General features: G+C 40.3%; 1 protein-coding gene across 3 annotated transcripts in view; it reads right to left on the bottom strand.

Moving 5' to 3' along the window:
- esyt2a (extended synaptotagmin-like protein 2a) overlaps window positions 1-12,292 on the bottom strand; it is a 44,152-nt gene extending 31,860 nt beyond the window's left edge. Inside the window, exons 1-3 of one of the 3 annotated variants that reach the window (XM_020612434.1) lie at window positions 11,543-11,976; window positions 10,725-11,111; window positions 524-565 (exon numbers count right to left, since the gene is read on the bottom strand). In XM_020612434.1, the coding sequence (XP_020468090.1) occupies window positions 524-565; window positions 10,725-11,093 (411 nt within the window). In that variant the 5' untranslated portion in view covers window positions 11,094-11,111; window positions 11,543-11,976. Of the gene's footprint in view, window positions 1-523; window positions 566-10,724; window positions 11,112-11,542; window positions 11,977-12,066 lie in introns of those variants that run through there. The other 2 variants (XM_020612433.1, XM_020612435.1) reach the window with 2 other exon arrangements.
- Window positions 12,293-17,407: the final 5,115 nt, after the last annotated feature.

Here is a 17,407-nt window from a genome sequence, read left to right on the forward strand (position 1 = left end):
GGAATGTTCTCATTGCTGATAGCCACCTGAGGAGATATATTCAGGGTGTGGCCCTTCAGCTGAAGATCCCGGTGACACCGACATTCTGAGATGTGCTGTTTTTTTTGTTTTTTTTACCTTCTTATACCGTTTCATTTTCTTTATGATTGTGTGACTGAGATTTTTTAGCCTGCACGGTCACTGCACTCCAGGTTTAAAGATTAAAAAGCTATTGTTACTGTAAGTGTGTCCAAACATTTACAGTAAGTGATGCTCTTCCAGGTACCAATCTCTCTCTCTCTGTTTTTCTTTCTATGCCTCTCTATCTCTCTCTCTACACTTATCTACTCTTCTCCTCCATCTCTCTCCCCAGGGAGGTGCAAGCACTCAACCAGGTTCTATCAAATCTGCAGATGCAGACCCTATTTATATACCCTACCTGTGTCTACCCCTGCAGCTAGCGGGCTCCCGGCTCCTGATTTACTACAGGGCAAGATGAGAGTGAACACAGAGACAAAGTGTGAGTGTATTTATGTGTGTGTACCTTATTCAGCCACTCCACCCTCTCCACATCTGGATAATGGACCTGGAATAAATGACACAAAGACAGGAGCGATTTAAATTCAGAATTCTCATCAATGCCCTGATGTAAATTGCATTTCCATGACTTTTTCAAGCATGTGCAGTTTGGTGTCCACCCTAGCTCTTCTGACAATAGTACATGGAGGGGGTACTACCCCACATGTGGACTCTAACTCGATCCTGATCTGGGGAAAGACCTGTCACAAATACCGGTAGACTAGGGCTGCATGATTAAATATTTTTAAAGTACAATCTTCATTCAGCCCTGTCTAATCTTATTCTCACATGGCAATGATTGTGCTGTGTTTGTATTAGGAGGGAGATCTGCTGCATCCAACTAAGTGCTCCCTTTTCTCCCTAAGCTGTATCAGTCACTGACAGAACTGTGTCACACTGTGTGACAAACTGTAAACAGAAAAACAGGGCACAATGTGTGAATGCTCTCCGGTGTTCTCACAAAGTCACACACACAGACTAAAATCTGTTTGAAGGTATTCAAATCAGAACAAAAGCTTATGTTTAGCATCGTTCAGAGTCTCGTTTCATTAATAATCATACAGTTTGTTCTGTCTTCATAAAGACAACATAATGCAAACATTTATAATAAAGAGAGAAATATATTGCTCAAGAATTGTGAGAAAAAAATCTCAATCCTCATTGAAGAAAAAAAAAAAATCATGGTTCATATTTTAGCCAGAATCGGGCAGCCTGAAAATGAATCATAGGGCAAATTTCTGTCATTTCCTTTTCAACGCTCCCTTTTTTTCCTGTGATTTACTCCTGGGGCAGAAGGACCTGTGTGACTGGAGTTATGAGGTCCTGCACTTTACCACAGTTACTACAGTGTGTTCACACCGAGCAGAGATTAGAGCTCCATTAGCAGATTCATTAAATAATCAATCAAAGAAAAAAACCAATCTGCCAGTTCTCTCTGGCAGAGCACATGACAATACCACAACACCGTATGCGATGCACACACACTGTAACACATTCTGCATCCCCAAAGAAAACAACCATGCTAGCATGAGGCTATACTTGGCCACAGTGGTTCTTTACACCAACAAAAACAGATTTTAGAGTGTTAACATGCTAACATTTGCAACAATAAACACTAACTGCAGTTGACACTGATAGGAATGTCATTAGCATTGCAGGCACTCGGTCCATCACCAAAGTGCAGCTGTAATTAGTAAGTCCAAAGAAAATTAGTCGGCACTTATTTCAAGAACTGATCAATGTAAATCAAAAACTGAATATGTTGGAGTGTGGTCCATTGGTTGAATGACACAATATGAACACGAATGTCTGCACAAAGTGTCATCCCAGTCTGGACTACACTGGTGGACCGACAGTGCCATCCACAGAATCATGGTGGCGGCTAAAAATTGACTACAGTATCTTTTACTAAGTTCATTACTGTTTTCAGTCCAATGACGGGTATCTCACAGAGGAGCGAAGCTCTTTAAGTGCTAGGGCGTACTAACAGTAGAGTGCTGGCTACCTGAGAAGGCCAGGTCTACAACGCACCGGTGGGATGCAATGGACATGTTGTATAACCGACTCTCTGGGAGGATTCTGCACTAACCCTGGAGCAGATGCACATGGATGAGCACTTGCGGACAGAGTCATAAACACAACGCATTTATATATAGAGTAAGGACAGGATACACAGTACATAGACAGTTTCCTAGTCTGCCTATTTGTGTGTTCATTTAAGTGTTTTGCATTCATTAACATTTAAATGACCAAAGATCAAAGTCCTTTACGATGATCTATGAATACATGCAAAGCAGATCCTTGACATGCAGTACATACAGTATTAGTTTGTGATATCAGCAAATCCAATATTATCTCTGTTTTTACAGATTATACATCTGCATGAATGTAAAAACATTTACTTACATTATACTTAGTTTTAAGTGCATGCTTTCATTCACTGTTTACAAGTTACCTTTCATGATTATATTTTTACTGCAACTGGAAATTTTCCTAAAGACAAAACTTTAAAATTGGCTTTAATAAAACAATTAGCTCAAACTGTATGTCCCTGTGCAACACATGATGTCATCCAGGAAATATACTGTGTGGTCCATGTGCACAGTGTTGTGCATCTTACACACAAACACACAAGCTCATAACTGCCAACATCATCATCATGTGGTGGTTTCCTTTGGATTAAAATGACTATATTTGGACACGTGCTGATGAACTGATGACTTTATCTGGAACAACAAGTCCTTAAAGACGCAGACATACAGCTTTTCCTCAATGAATCTCAATATTATTTTCTCAATTAATTGCTATGTAAAACATTGGAAATCACAATTTCTTAGAGCAAAAGGCATTAAGTGTCTAGTTTTGTCTGACCAACAGCCCCAAACACCAAACTTTAGAGCAATGTCGGTCCAAGAGAAGCAGAAGATTCTCATATTTGAGAGCATGGTACTCTTCTGAGTGAGCTTTGTTTGTCATTTTACTGTTGAGCCTGGTGTCTCAGTCTTATTTTACTACTGTTATTTGAATGCCTTCTACTGAGATAGCACGTCCTTGTCACTCATATCACATGACTTCTAGGAACACTCCAACCAGTCTCAAATTACTGGCACACAGGAAGTTAAATCTACCACTGGCCAGCAGCACAGCAAAAGGATGTAGTCATATACTGATATACAGTGAGGAACAGAAGTATTTGAACACCCTGCGATTTTGCAAGTTCTCCCACTTAGAAATCATGGACGGGTCTGAAATTCACATTGTAGGTGCATTCCCACCCTGAGAGACAGAATTTAAAAAAAAATTTTCAGGAAATCACATTGTATGATTTTTAAAGAATTTATTTGTCTTGCACTGCTGAACATAAGTATTTGAACACCTGAGAAACAGCAAGAATTCTGGCTCTCAAAGACCTGTTACTGTGCCTTGAAAAAGTCCACCTCTACTCCACTCATTAATCTAAATTAGTAGCACCTGTCTGAGCTCTTTAAAGACACCTGTCCACCCCACAGTCAGTCAGACGCCAACTACTACCATGGGCAAGACCAAAGAGCTGTCAAAAGACACCAGAGACAAAATTGTGGACCTCCACAAGGCTGGAAAGGGCTACGGGGCAATTGCCAAGCAGCTTGGTGAAAACAGATCAACTGTTGGAGCAATTGTTAGAAAATGGAAGAGGCTAAAGACGACTGTCAATCTCCCTCGGACTGGGGCGCCATGCAAGATCTCACCTCGTGGGGTATCACGGATGATGAGAAAGGTGAGGAATCAGCCCAGAACTACAAGGGAGGAGCTGGTCAATGACATGAAGAGAGCTGGGACCACAGTTCTGTCGGTAGAACACTACGCTGTCATGGTTTCAAATCATGCATTGCACGGAAGGTTCCCCTGCTCAAGTCATCACATGTCCAGGCCCATCTGAAATTTGCCAAAGACCATCTGGATGATCCAGAGGAGGCATGGGAGAAAGTCATGTGGTCAGATGAGACCAAAGTAGAACTTTTTGGTCTAAACTTCACTCATCGTGTTTGGAGGAAAAAGAAGGATGAGATGCATCCCAAGAACACCAACCCTACTGTGAAGCATGGGGGTGGAAACATCATGCTGTGGGGGTGCTTTTCTGCGAAGGGGACAGGCCCGAAGCACACAGCCAGGATAACCAAGGAGTGGCTCCGTAAGAAGCATATCAAGGTTCTGGAGTGGCCTAGCCAGTCTCCAGACCTCAATCCAATAGAACATCTTTGGAGGGAGCTTAAACTCAGCGTTGCTCAGCGACAGCCCCGAAACCTGACAGATCTAGAGGAGATCTGTGTGGAGGAGTGTGTGCAAACCTGGTCAAGAACTACAGGAAACGTTTGACCTCTGTAATTGCAAACAAAGGTTTCTGTACCAAATATTAACACTGATTTTCTCAGGTGTTCAAATGCTTATGTTCAGCAGTGCAAGACAAATACATTCTTTAAAAATCATACAATGTGATTTCCTGAATTTTTTTTTTTTAAATCTGTCTCTCAGAGTGGGAATGCACCTACAATGTGAATTTCAGACCCCTCCATGATTTCTAAGTGGGAGAACTTGCAAAACCGCAGGGTGTTCAAATACTTCTGTTCCTCACTGTAGATTATCAGCACTTTTCACAGTAGCAAAGGTTTTTATGTATTAACACCAACTTTAGCCGAGACTAGGGGGAAGTTCAAGTCACTGAAATGTGGCTAGATGTTTACACTGCGCGTCACTACTAAAGGTTGAACATTAGGCAAAGCTGAACCATGTGGCTGTGAGCCGCCCACGCTCCATCCTCTGGTACACGTACTAATCACAGCAGTCAGCTACACGGGCTGCATCTTTTGAAACTTGATGGATATAAAAACAAAACATGGGAGCTTGAACCAACAACTGAAAGAAGGAAAGAACGACAGCGACAGTAGCATAAGTTTTTCCCCTTTTAGGATAAACAGCAGAAGAAGAGAGAGAACGGCAGACAGTAAATGGATAAAAGACTAAATAGAAAAGCAAAAGAGAAAGGAAGATTTTGGGCAACTGAAACTAAAGTTCAATAAAGAATCTGAGAGAATAATGGAGATGAACAAAACAATGGTTAAAAATGAGCACATTAATCCACAATCTTCTACAGCCTATAGGGTGGCAAAGGTAGGAAAATGACTCATTTCCTAATTAAAATGTCAACTTTTTCAGAGCAACAATGGCACAGTACTTTTCACAGTAGCAAAGGTTTTTTTTACCATCACTCCTTCTGCTCTTCACAGAGAATGTGAAAGGGCTCTGTTCACTCTGGTAGAACAGTGAGAACAGTGCCTTGTTCCTGCAGCTTTCCTTCCTATATGACACACTGGCTCACAGTGCATTTTAATTAGTATATTAAATAACAATGGAAATAATCATTAGTTTGTTTGTTTGGAGCCCTATTAGCTGTTACAGCGCAATCGCTTCTCTTCCTCAGGTCCATAGGAAAAAATAACTGCAGCATATTCATGAATAAAACACATTCATTAATCTCCTATACATATACACAGTCACCTGTCAAATTCAATTTTAGCAAGTATGAAAACAACAAAGCAAGTAAGAGTAGTCCCACTATAACTTCCCAGACTGACAGTATTACAAGCTGCTGTACAATGTCTGTGCAGTACATCCAGTAATCCTGCCAACCCATGGATGCGTTACTCACACTGGCCTTCCTGGATCACATTTCATCTGCCTATAGCAACACACCCACACCAGCACAGACCTGTGCATTTGTTCTGTGCAGTGCTGATCAGTCTGAATGCCCCCTAACCTCACACACACACACACACACACACACACACACACACACACACACACACACACACACACACACAAACACAACCTGTGGGTCAGGCAGCAGACACAGACCAGACCTCTTACACCGTATGAGAGTTTTCTGCAAAATTGTTTCAGGACAGGAGCCAGAATCAGTGACCTGCATAGAAGCATCCTTTATGTGTATTTGTGTCAAAGGGTTTCAAGTGGGCGAGACTCACAGTTCAACTTTGTAACAGCTGTTTGGACCTCGCCCCACCACACCCCCGTCACAACGCGTGTGTGAGAGAGGAGTGGAGAGGATGAATAACTCTGGAAGTTATTCATTTAAATTTCCACCCTATCTCTGGCTGCTGACAGTGGCACAGTGCGAGGACGATGACAACAAGAACAAGGCAGCCTGCTAAATCTGCTTCCATTCAAACTACAGGAGGTGTTGAGAGGTGCAGAAACAAGAAGACATGACAAGATGGTTGCTGACGTCTATATTTAGCCTCAAAGAGAGACAGACTGAGGATAGGATGAGGACAGATTGCAGCCCGGAGAGAGAGCAGTCGAGGAAACCTGAGCGCTCTATTGTGTCGAGGGTAGGGAGGCGAACAGAATAGATCTGGATGTTCTACAGATTTTGATATGACTGCCTGTAATAGCATGTCTTCAGTCAGCTGAGTTGTGCACATACCGTCTATTAACTACTAAAACTCATGGTTGTCAATTATTAAACTCAGAGCTTCGCAATAAAGCAACAAGTTAAATGCAAAACCCACCAAATATTCTTCGAATCTGAATTAGCTTCAGTGCTTGTGGACATGAAATGTGGAGAGCCGACTGACAAAATTCTTAGTCGGGTACAGCCCTAATATTTTCACTATAAACCCTGTGACAAGCTAAATATCCCTCAACAACATAGTAAGAATACATTTGAATAGAAACAGAATATATGAGATCATCACACCCTGGTCATAGATGTTTTAAGGCTCTAAACCAAGTGTCTCAAACATACCGGCACAGGGACATGAGACAAGAGCCTGAAAATTTAATTTTACTGGCATCACTGTTTGGTCAGCGAGATGTTTTTGATCTACAGTACTCAGGAACACTGCAAAGGCTGTTACATGTTTACCTTTGTACCTTGTTATGTACAGTAGTAAAAAGGGCAATAATTTCTACTTCATTCCAGAGATCTGGATGGGAACCCCCTCTACTACAGATAAAGATGCTTTTCTTCACATCCACTGTGCTGGAAAGGAGAAAACAGGCCAAACATTCACAGGTAAAAGCAAAGCAGAGCAGAGTTTCCGAGCCTTGCCTTTTGGCACAACAAACGAACAGCAAAGCCCCACCCGTGTTTCTAATGCATGATGTGTCATAGCGATGAAGAGGAGGAGGAAGAGAGAAACAGTAACACTGTGGTGATAGTTCAGTTTCCATGACTTTTGAAAGGCCAAGGTAGTTTTAACATTTAGCTGTGGAGGAAAAGGGTTCAGCTGAGCCTGCCTGAACTCTTCCTGCACCACCCAGCTTCAAATCTACAGTTGCAGACATTCATGTGTAGGAACTGCCCAGTACAACCACACTCCTCTGACTCAGACACAGTCATAATTCATCTGCAGCGAGCCAAACTACATATAAACTGAAAAATAATACTGACGTTATGCTCTTTTATACCTGAAAAAATATGCAGAGCTGCAGATATGCACCATGTGGATTATAGATTCTGCTCATTCTTTCATTTATTTCTTTGCATATTATCTACATACTTGCAGATATGCATGAATTAAACAAAACCCTGTGCAGGAGATGCTAACAGCTTAAACATAAGCTCAAGGCAAGACTTAGGAAAAATCTTTTAACCCCTAACCCAGATGTCTTGAAATACTTCACACTGGCCGCTCAGGTCCTTTGTGACATCCAGTCAAACACTCTGACTGTGCACAGCTCTGACTCTGATGCACAAATATCAGCTCCTGGTTCGTGGTTTTACTGTATGAACCTGTGTCTACTGGCCTGACATTTCCCGTACTCAGAAATGCTGCTGTTGCAGATATTTTATCATACACTCACTCCACATTCAACATATACTCAGGCACAGTGACCTGGGATGGCCTTTGTGGCACAAAGGTTTATATATTTACAGCAGAATAACAGTAGAATAACAAAGTTTCAGTTCAGACATTCCAAAAAAATAGATTAAAAAAACTAAACACTCTGACACGGCTTGTTTGTAACAGTACAAACATGATAATATTTTACTTTGACTCAACTTGTTAATATGTGATAAATAAAATGCATTTCAGCCAAACTGCTGACAGACACACCTGCTGGCGCGAAGTCAACGGACTGCTGCCTGGTAAAAAAGTCAACATGATGCACATGTCATGAAAATGGTAATTGTGCAGGTAGGAAATTAATTAATTAACACAGACGCACACCATGTGTTTGTTGCAAGATGGAGCCCTAAGTCTCCTCTTGTATGGAGACGGAGAACAGACCGACTGCATCTCAGTGTCTTTCATGGGTCAAACTTCACCACTGATTGCTGGGCACCACTTCTCGTGTTAATCCACTGACACACAGTACTTTCACTGGCTTCCTTTAATCAGCCAAACAAAGAGCTGTCAATCAGCAATGTTTGGTTTACTCATTCAAATGTTATCGCTCTGCTGTGGGTTAAAAGGGTAAAACAGACTTAGTCAAACATGTAACATCAATCACACGAGATAAGCTTTCTAACTCACACTGCAAAAAACACAGCGGATGCTCGACACCTCTGTGTCCACACTTCCTGCATCAGGCACGGGAGCACCTTCTTTCTCCAGGTGTGAGTCATAATGAATGTGTTGGTGGGACGCTCGGTGCTGGGAAGGGGCCAGCTGGCATCCTGCCATCCACAGTTTTCTGGCATCATCATAACAAAAAATCTTACTGCAGAAAAGAATCCTGTTCATTACAGAGGCACCGAATTTTTGCGTAAATCTCACACTACTGGAAATGCTTCATAATCAAAAGTTAAAAAAAAAAGTTATTTCTAGAATTCGTTGCTGTAAACTAGAGCTACGACTAATGTCTTTTGCATTTTTGATTAATATGACCAATTCTCTGACTATCGCTTAATTCACTGCTTATTTTCTCAATATTTAATCTACGAAATGTCAAAGAGTAGTAAAACCTGCCCATTCCAGCTTCTTAAAATGTTATATAATGACAAAAACAGCAAGGAATGGGACAAAATGACACCTGACACACTTAATCACTTGGTGTCCTCAGTCCCTAAACGTCTTTTAAGTGCTGTGAAAAGGAGCAGCAGCATCACATCGTGGTACACATTTTACTGTCCCAACTTGTTTTGGAATGTGTTGCAGCATCAGAACTGAAGCGAGTGTTTATTTTGAACAAAGAATAAAGTTGATGAGGTATCGCATCAGATAATGTGCCGCTATATTGTTTTCAATGTGATACAGGACACAGATGATTTACACATCACTGTTTTCAGTTTTAATTTTGATTTTACACACCGTCCCAACATTTTCTGATTTGGGGTTGTATTTAAGAAATTGCCAATAAATTTTCTTCCAAAAAAAAAGATCCTAAAGTGTCCTTTTATGGTGACTTCATGAAGCTTGTAAATTATTAATGGGAGAGTGCATCACTGCACTAAACTTGTCCATCGATTGCCCTGCTCTTAAAGCTTTTGGAAGCACCCTGTGCTCTTATGGATCTCTGCCACCACAGACTGAAGGATCTCATTACTCAACTGGTTCACTCACACTCAGTGAAGGGAGTGTTTACTGTAGGACTGTTGTCTTTTACTGCACCAGGTTCAGCTAATTCTACAACCTGTGCGTACACACCCTATTTAGATCTTCATGCCGAGCATACTAAGAACTAGTAACATTGGCTTGAGGCACTCGACACATGTCAGTACCAGAAAATTGGACACACAGAGAGACAGGAGGCAATGTGGCAGGTCTGTCTCCTCCTTGTCCTCATTAGTTTCGTTATTGTGACTGCACAGTGACAAACAACCGTAACAAACCAGGTGGATGAATACAGAAAGTAAAAATTAGAACAGCCCTGTGGGCTCAGAGGCCAAGTGTAAATTATTCAATGAGAACACCAGCTCCTTTGGGCAGTTAAGGATCAGAGTCCAGGGCAGATTAGATCCTAGAACTGATGGTGAGCCTGTGGGCTGTCAACCAAAGTGTAGAATGTGTAACCTTTCCCATGGCTATTTATGAGACCTGCAGTAACAATCAACAAAGTCTGTTTTGTCCTGTGGATCAAAATGGAAATTTCAGAGTATCAAATGTCAGACCACCTCTTTGTTGCCCTGATAGTCACTACATTCAAATTTTCCTGGCTCAAAAACATCACCTGACCATGTGAAAACCATCTTTCAGGGACAGCATGTAATAACATAAGGTAAAACTGTGTCAACATTAGTCACAAGTTTTAATGGTGTACGTCTCAAGAAAATGCTGATAGCAAAGGCTTCCAATAGTTTCAACACCTCACATAGAAAGTTTGACCTGTAAATCAAACAAGGAGATTAAAACGGCACGTGTCTGGGCTTTTGATTTCATTGGATGTGGAAATGTAATAGGTGTTCTCTCTGTAGCAATTTTTTTCTCACTGAGGATAAAGATAGTGGTACATCCAAAGAAAAATATGAAAGTGTCTGTATTTTTTATACAGAAACTGAAAAAAATCTGAGGGAACCAGTTTGGCAGACAACCAACCAATACTGACATCCTACGCTTGATGATGGCTGGGAGAACACGAGGGAAGGGTGGAGCTTGAAATAGAGTCAAAATATAAACAGAAACACAGGGATAATACCAGGAATGTAATAATGCTGGAGGCCTTACCCATGGTGGCATCTCAGTGGGTGACATGCTTTGCTTCACTGCTTTGTCCTCATGCTCCAGGAATGCTAAGGCACGGTTTATCTTGTAGTCCTTGCTGCCGTGGTTCCTCCGCCAATAGAACAGCATGGCAAGTCCAATTAGAACCCAACTGAAGCTGAACTCCAAGTATCCCAAGATGTAAATCGGTAAGATCAGCGCAAATGTTTTGGCAAATTTAATCCACATCTGGGTGACATCTGTCAGTGATGACTGCTGCTCTTCTTTCAGCTCTTCTGGAGACAGAGACGGGCCCGTGGTGGAACTTACCAGGTTGTTTTGCGCTGGCATGGGTCCATTCGCCTTGACACCTTGTCCCACCGAACCATCCATACTTTATTTAGTTCCCCTCTGGAAAGACATTTTTGATAGTCAGTTACCAAAAATGTTAAAGGTGTCCTTTCTTTCTCCAAAGCAAAGCAGATTAATTATTTTTTCTCCACAGGTCAAAGGTCTTGTATAATATATATAAACGATATGCTCACTGTGACTGTACCCATAGGGACAAACAAACGTTAAGCATGACATAGAGGACAACATCAAAGACTAGTTTTATGTAGTAGTTAAACAGAAACCTGAAAAACAGAAAGTCAGTTCAATGACACTTATCTGTCATAAACACTGTCATGATGTAAAATATTAATAAACTGAAAGAATATGACATATATTGCTCCAGATGCGCCATGTTACAGTATTTAACTTGAACTAGTAAAAAGTTAGCTGATTAACTTAAAGTCCCCAAACATACGAATCTTCCTTGCAAAAATGTCAATTTTTCTCACCTTTATGTCTAAGAAAACCATTTCCAGCTCGTACATGACAGACTCAAGTTTAATATATCCTGCAAAACGTTTGAACCTACTCTCAAATTCGGCATATATCTAACAGACCAACACGTAATTTTGTCATTAGTATAAAAACTTTGAAAAGTGCCTCAACCGTTTCCTCTGCAATCTTCAACCAGGAAAAGAGTCTCGTGAAAGCCTACGAGAAGTGTGACGCGGTTAAGAAAGTAGAATTTCCGCTAAAATATATGCTTTTTGATTTGGTTGCAAGTATGCCGAATAGAAGAGCACCTATGACAAAATCCAGAATTTCCTAAAATAATTGGTTAAGATGTGTAAAAATGTTCTGATAAGTAGAACAACGCGTAACTGCCAGATTCTTGAACGGAATCTGTCGTAACGTTCTGTCCAAAGTGACACGTATAGGGGGTAGGACTTCACCAGCACTGCATAAATCAAACACCACAGAAAAACAACAACTTCTTCTTCTACGCTTATCGCTAAGCAAGCCACACACTCACCAGTATCCAACTGCGACATTCGTTTTTCCGTAAAAATTAAAATAAAATTCACTCTCCCGTGCGCGTCCGATGCATGCCGACCAGCTCAGCTCCGACTATCCTCTCTCCTCTTCAGTAAAACCTGCTGTAAGGGCGACCAGTCCGTCTCAAACAGCCACAGGAAACTGTCATCGCGGGAACGAGGTCAACCACCCGCCTACACGGCGAGAGCTCAAAACACAAACTCAACAAAAGACCCGGTCGCCATCTTGTGGCAGGATAAGGGATTAATTCCACTGTCAAAGTTTCACAGACATGAAACCACAATGTAACTAAAACATTGTATATAGAGGACAAAAATCAACGAATTCCTCTTTTCTTTTTCCAGTTTTCACAAAAAGAACAATGAAACTGTATTTTACAGTCTTTGGAATCTTCACTGTACCTTTATCAAGCTTAGACGTGAAAAGATTAACCTAGCTAGTTGATCAATCGATTAGATTATTGATAGACAATCAGCAACTATTTGATTAATCTCTTTGCTGAACAGAGTGGCAGCCCTGGGGGAAGAAACTGTCCTTTATGTCTGGTTGTTTTGGTGTAGGATGACCTGTAGCGCTTTCAAGAGGGAAGGAGTTCAACTTGAAAATAATTAGTTGAGGTCCTAGTTGATCAGTTTGACAATATAATAGTTTAACATCTAGATTTGGCTCAATATGGTCTAAATGGAGAAAAAGTGAATAATAGTTTAACATCTAGATTTGGCTCGATGTGGTCTAAATGAAGAAAAAGTGCCCAAAGTCCATCTTTTGTTTAATTTTTTTTCCCTAGACCCTGTTCAGTGTGGAATAGATGGAGATAAAATTTAAAATTGCTATGTAGAATAGAAAAAAAATGTCCAAATCTGGTGTAAGACTGTTTTTAATGTGGTCTGAATGAGGAGAAAGTAGTGAAATTGCCCTTTTAGTAACATACCAGTTTCATAAGTACAAGAGGTGAATGGTCATCCTGGAAATATTATCCGTAGTGTTGCTGCATCTAGTCCATCCCTAGGACGAGCCAGCTGCTCCCTTGCATCAGTTAGGCACAATGTCATAAAGTGAACATAAAAAGTACTTATGCCGTAGAAGCACACTCATCACAACAATATACAGAAAACATAAGCACTTTAGCAGCTTTACCCTGTAAATCAAACAAGGAGATTAAAACGGCACGTGTCTGGGCTTTTGATTTCATTGGATGTGGAAATCTAGATATAAACCCTGTTCACACAGGGTTTATATCTAGATAACAAACACACCCTTAAGTAATATGTCCTACTATATGTTTTAATATATAATTTGTTTCCATTTTTTAATCTGCAGCCTATTTTCCACATAACTTCCTTAACACTGCAGCTATGATGCCAGGACTATGGCAGAAGACACATTTCCCCACTAGATGTCATAACAGTGTTTGTAAACTGAAGCATCGCAGCTGATAGGAAAATAAATCCATTTATCTACAGTGACCTTTTCTTTTTTCCCATTTTCAGAATTTTACCTGTTTTGTATTTTCTACCTGAATTTTTGGACTTTGCTTTATCTCTTCCCCATGGACTGTGTGGTTGACTCATCTGGAGTGCTTGTCTGTTCCTGGCCCCTGCTTATTCTTGACCTTGCATCCTGTTTTCTCTGATCGGGTTTGCCAGTCCAGACTTTGTGTATAAGCTGGTTTACGTTTTTATTAAAGTACTCTCACTGCATCTGCCAGCCTGTCTGCCTGTTTTGTCTACATTTAGGTCAACTCCTTTTGGCGTTCCTGATAAGAAGCATATCATTTACAATATAATATCATCATCTGTGCCCTCACTTCCTTACCTGCCTGTTGCTTGCAGTTCAAAAAAATTACAATAATTACATTAGTCATCCTGGTTTTACTGTTCGACTCCCTCACACACTTTGTTTGAATTTAGGTCAAAAGCAACACATCACCAGAGACCAAAGTAAAGTGGGATATTAATATGACTTCGTTCCAAACTAAAAATAAATACATGTAATTACTGAAAATAATGATAAAGTATTATCTTATAGGATAAATGCAGCCTTAATTTTCTTCCTCTCTGAAACTGTGGAGGGTAAGGGCAGCCACAGGGATGATGAGGAGGAGGACAAATATTGTGCTTATTAGTATGTGGGCAGGAAAAGAGATATATGTAGATCCACAGCACTGAGCTAACACACATCCTGTGTCTCCACATTGTTCAGGCAAGAGAGAAGAAATAATGATCATTAAGAGCCGAGGCAGAAGACATCGACTTTTAATGTAAACTCAATGCCAAAAGATCGAGTTTTCCAATTGTTGCCTATGAGACGAGAGAAATGTGCTTCTCAAGGCACTGAGTATATGGATATTTTTACAATGGGGACCAGCAGTGTTTTGACTTATTCTGTGTTTATGGTACGTTCAACAGTCCAAAAGGCAAAAAATGTCATTATAGAAGCGTTTCCTGCTCTGACCCCCCTCTCAGCAGAACAACACCAGTATGAGAGGTTTCCAAAACTCTTACAAATCAGCCCTAAATTTTTACAACCTTGTAGAGCTCATCGGGTGTTGAATGGTGTGTGATAAGTGTGCATTACTATTGATTTGAAGACTGTGGCCAGATGTTCCAGCAGTTCAGCCCCATAAGCAAGTCCTACTCAGATGCTTCTGATGGCTCCCGTTGTTGTTTATGACTAAGAATGAACTTTCATGTCTGACCTTTTAAACAGTAATTTGTCCCAGGGTTACCTTATTATTGAACAGCTGCGTGTGACAATTTAAATTATTTAATAAACATGAAATACTGATAATTTTAGGATGTGAAAACAAGACGTTTTCAGTGCACACTGTCTTCTCTTTGCCTCAAATAGGACTGAAAAAATCTAGAAATACTGCATATTAATATAGAGTTGTCTCTTTTTCATTGCTGCTTTGTAAACAACATCTGTGTGACATCTGCATATGAGAAACTAATGCCTGACCCTTTGATTAATTTAAGAGAAAGGACAAGTTGTCATTTGCAGCTGTGTCTACATTTCAGTAGCAGCAGTGGAAAAAAATCTAAAAGACTAGATGATCTTTCCTCCCTCCACTAGACCAGGATGGGCACATTCTGTTTCAGAGTACGTTCACTGCCACACTGTTTAAATCTGGGTTTATACACAAGCCATAAAACACTTGAAGCAGTTGGACGGCTACATTTTCTGTCATGACATTTTAATGCCATGTTGATGCTTTCGCCCACAGCTCAGACTCTGGCTTTATATAAATATGTGCCACTTCGTCACTGCTTCACGTTCACAAGTTTACTGTGCAAGACAGAAACCATGTACACAGCCATGAGTGTGTGCATTTATAATGGAGAGAGGGTATACAGTATGCATTTATATATTTCTGTTCTGCTGTTCGACAAGTTTCATCTTGGGGTTTGAAGTGATGTCTTTGCCGATAACCTGACATAACTATAGCTGAAAATCTGAAAAACTTTGTGGAAACATAAAGCCTTACAACATCTTTAGAGTCACACTGGAAAATGTTTGTGTAAATATTTACTTACATGGTCAACAATGCAATGGCCAAAAAGGAAGTTATTGAGAGTTTACTTATCTACGCAGATAGCAGCTCCTACATTAGCGTTTTCCAAGGGTCATGATGAATATTTTGTGCATAATATTTGTTCAATATCAGAGCAGATGGACACTAAACTACTTCATAATATCAATTCAGTTCTAGTGCAGCAGCCTGTTGTTCTGCTCAATTTTCATCTATTGTGGGTGAGACACAGGGCCTTTGTTTAGCTGTGGACAGAATATATTGCAGTGGGGATGAAAAGGTTCCTAACCACGGTTTGGTGGTATTTAATGAAAGAAGCGGATGAACTGAGAAGTACAGGCACTGAACTCCATGTGCCAGTTAACAAAAAAAAAAAAAAAAAAATCAAACAATAGGTAAAAATGGTTAGTAAAGAAATATTGTGAGGAGTGAAGAACGAAGATTATAGGGCTGTACAATAAAAGTCAGCTTGGGAAATGACTTGAAAGCCTTTTTTGTGCAGCAGACAAAATATTTTTTATGCACATGGTTGAAGACTAGCTTTGATTCTTAGCTTGGTGAGTGTAAAGTTCAAGGATAAGGCTTGTCATTTTTTTATTAAAAGTATCTTCAGCAATCTCCATAAAGAGACTAAAACCGACTGAATTGCCTCTGTTCATAGTTAATGTCTGTCAGTCATTGATCAGCTCATTCATGTGTGCCAAAGACCTCCACTGATGTTCAAAAATGATTAAAAACATATGAGTGAAACACATCGCGAAATGACTGGCCTTATCCTTTAAAATGCACAAATGGGGTCACCTTAGTGATGTCTGTTGCAGTGTTGGTCAGGTGGTCCCTGTCGTCAGTGGTTTCACTAGCAAATTTGCTGCTCACTGATCATGTAATTAAACAGAGTAAGTCGACAGTTTGGGTCCACAGATAATATAAAGCGCCATTGTTTTAAATGGTAACATTTTAATGCTGCAGTGTTTGGTGACCTAAGGTGTTAGTTGTGACCAATCACTAAATTAAATTTCTACTAGTGACCCCTCATCAGAAGTTATTTTCTTTCTTGGCCTAATTTATATCTTGGTGAAAGTATCCAGAATTTCACAGGGAAAAAAAAGTAAAATAAGAAAAAATAAACATTATTTTGTGCAACAGAGTTATCGGGTGCATGGGGACCTGCTGACCCTGTGACCTGCTGAGTGATCACAACAATCCTGGAGCCATAGAACTAAGGCACTAGTTGGGAGTATACTGTGGGCAGAGGGGCAGACAATAATATATGGTGGTGCTAAACCGTTCAGAGCTTCCTCAAATAATAATTAAAGAAAAATGTATTAAGTCTAAAAAAGAACAGAAATTAATGCAAAATTAGTTTTTATTGGAACTGTGGCATGTGGATTTTATTCAAGCTAGAGTGCTTTACTTCCTAAATAGGTAAAATAATATTAGATACACTGAGTCCGTATTATATTCGCTAATACAGATTTTATTTTGAAAGTCAGCACTCAATGTGTCTGTGCTTATCACTGTGAACTTGACAGTCTGAATCAGCTGCTGGTGACTGATCTCTCTGCTTGTTCAGCTCTGTGGAAGCGACCAGTGTGGATACAGGACATCACCGTCTGGGCTTTTCTCCTTGTCTTTAAGGGTTTTTTCCTCCTGCTTCTTTGGATTAAAAAACTGCTGAGGTCCTGTTAACGGGATTAACAACTCTGCAGTGGATTTTAAATGAAGCCAGGACTTGTGTTTTAACCAGTTTCTCCTGTCAAGACATCTGAGGAGCAAAGATGAGAAG

This window comes from Monopterus albus, unplaced genomic scaffold (genome assembly GCF_001952655.1).
Source record: "Monopterus albus unplaced genomic scaffold, M_albus_1.0 scaffold125.1, whole genome shotgun sequence".
Classification (NCBI taxonomy): Eukaryota; Metazoa; Chordata; class Actinopteri; order Synbranchiformes; family Synbranchidae; genus Monopterus; species Monopterus albus.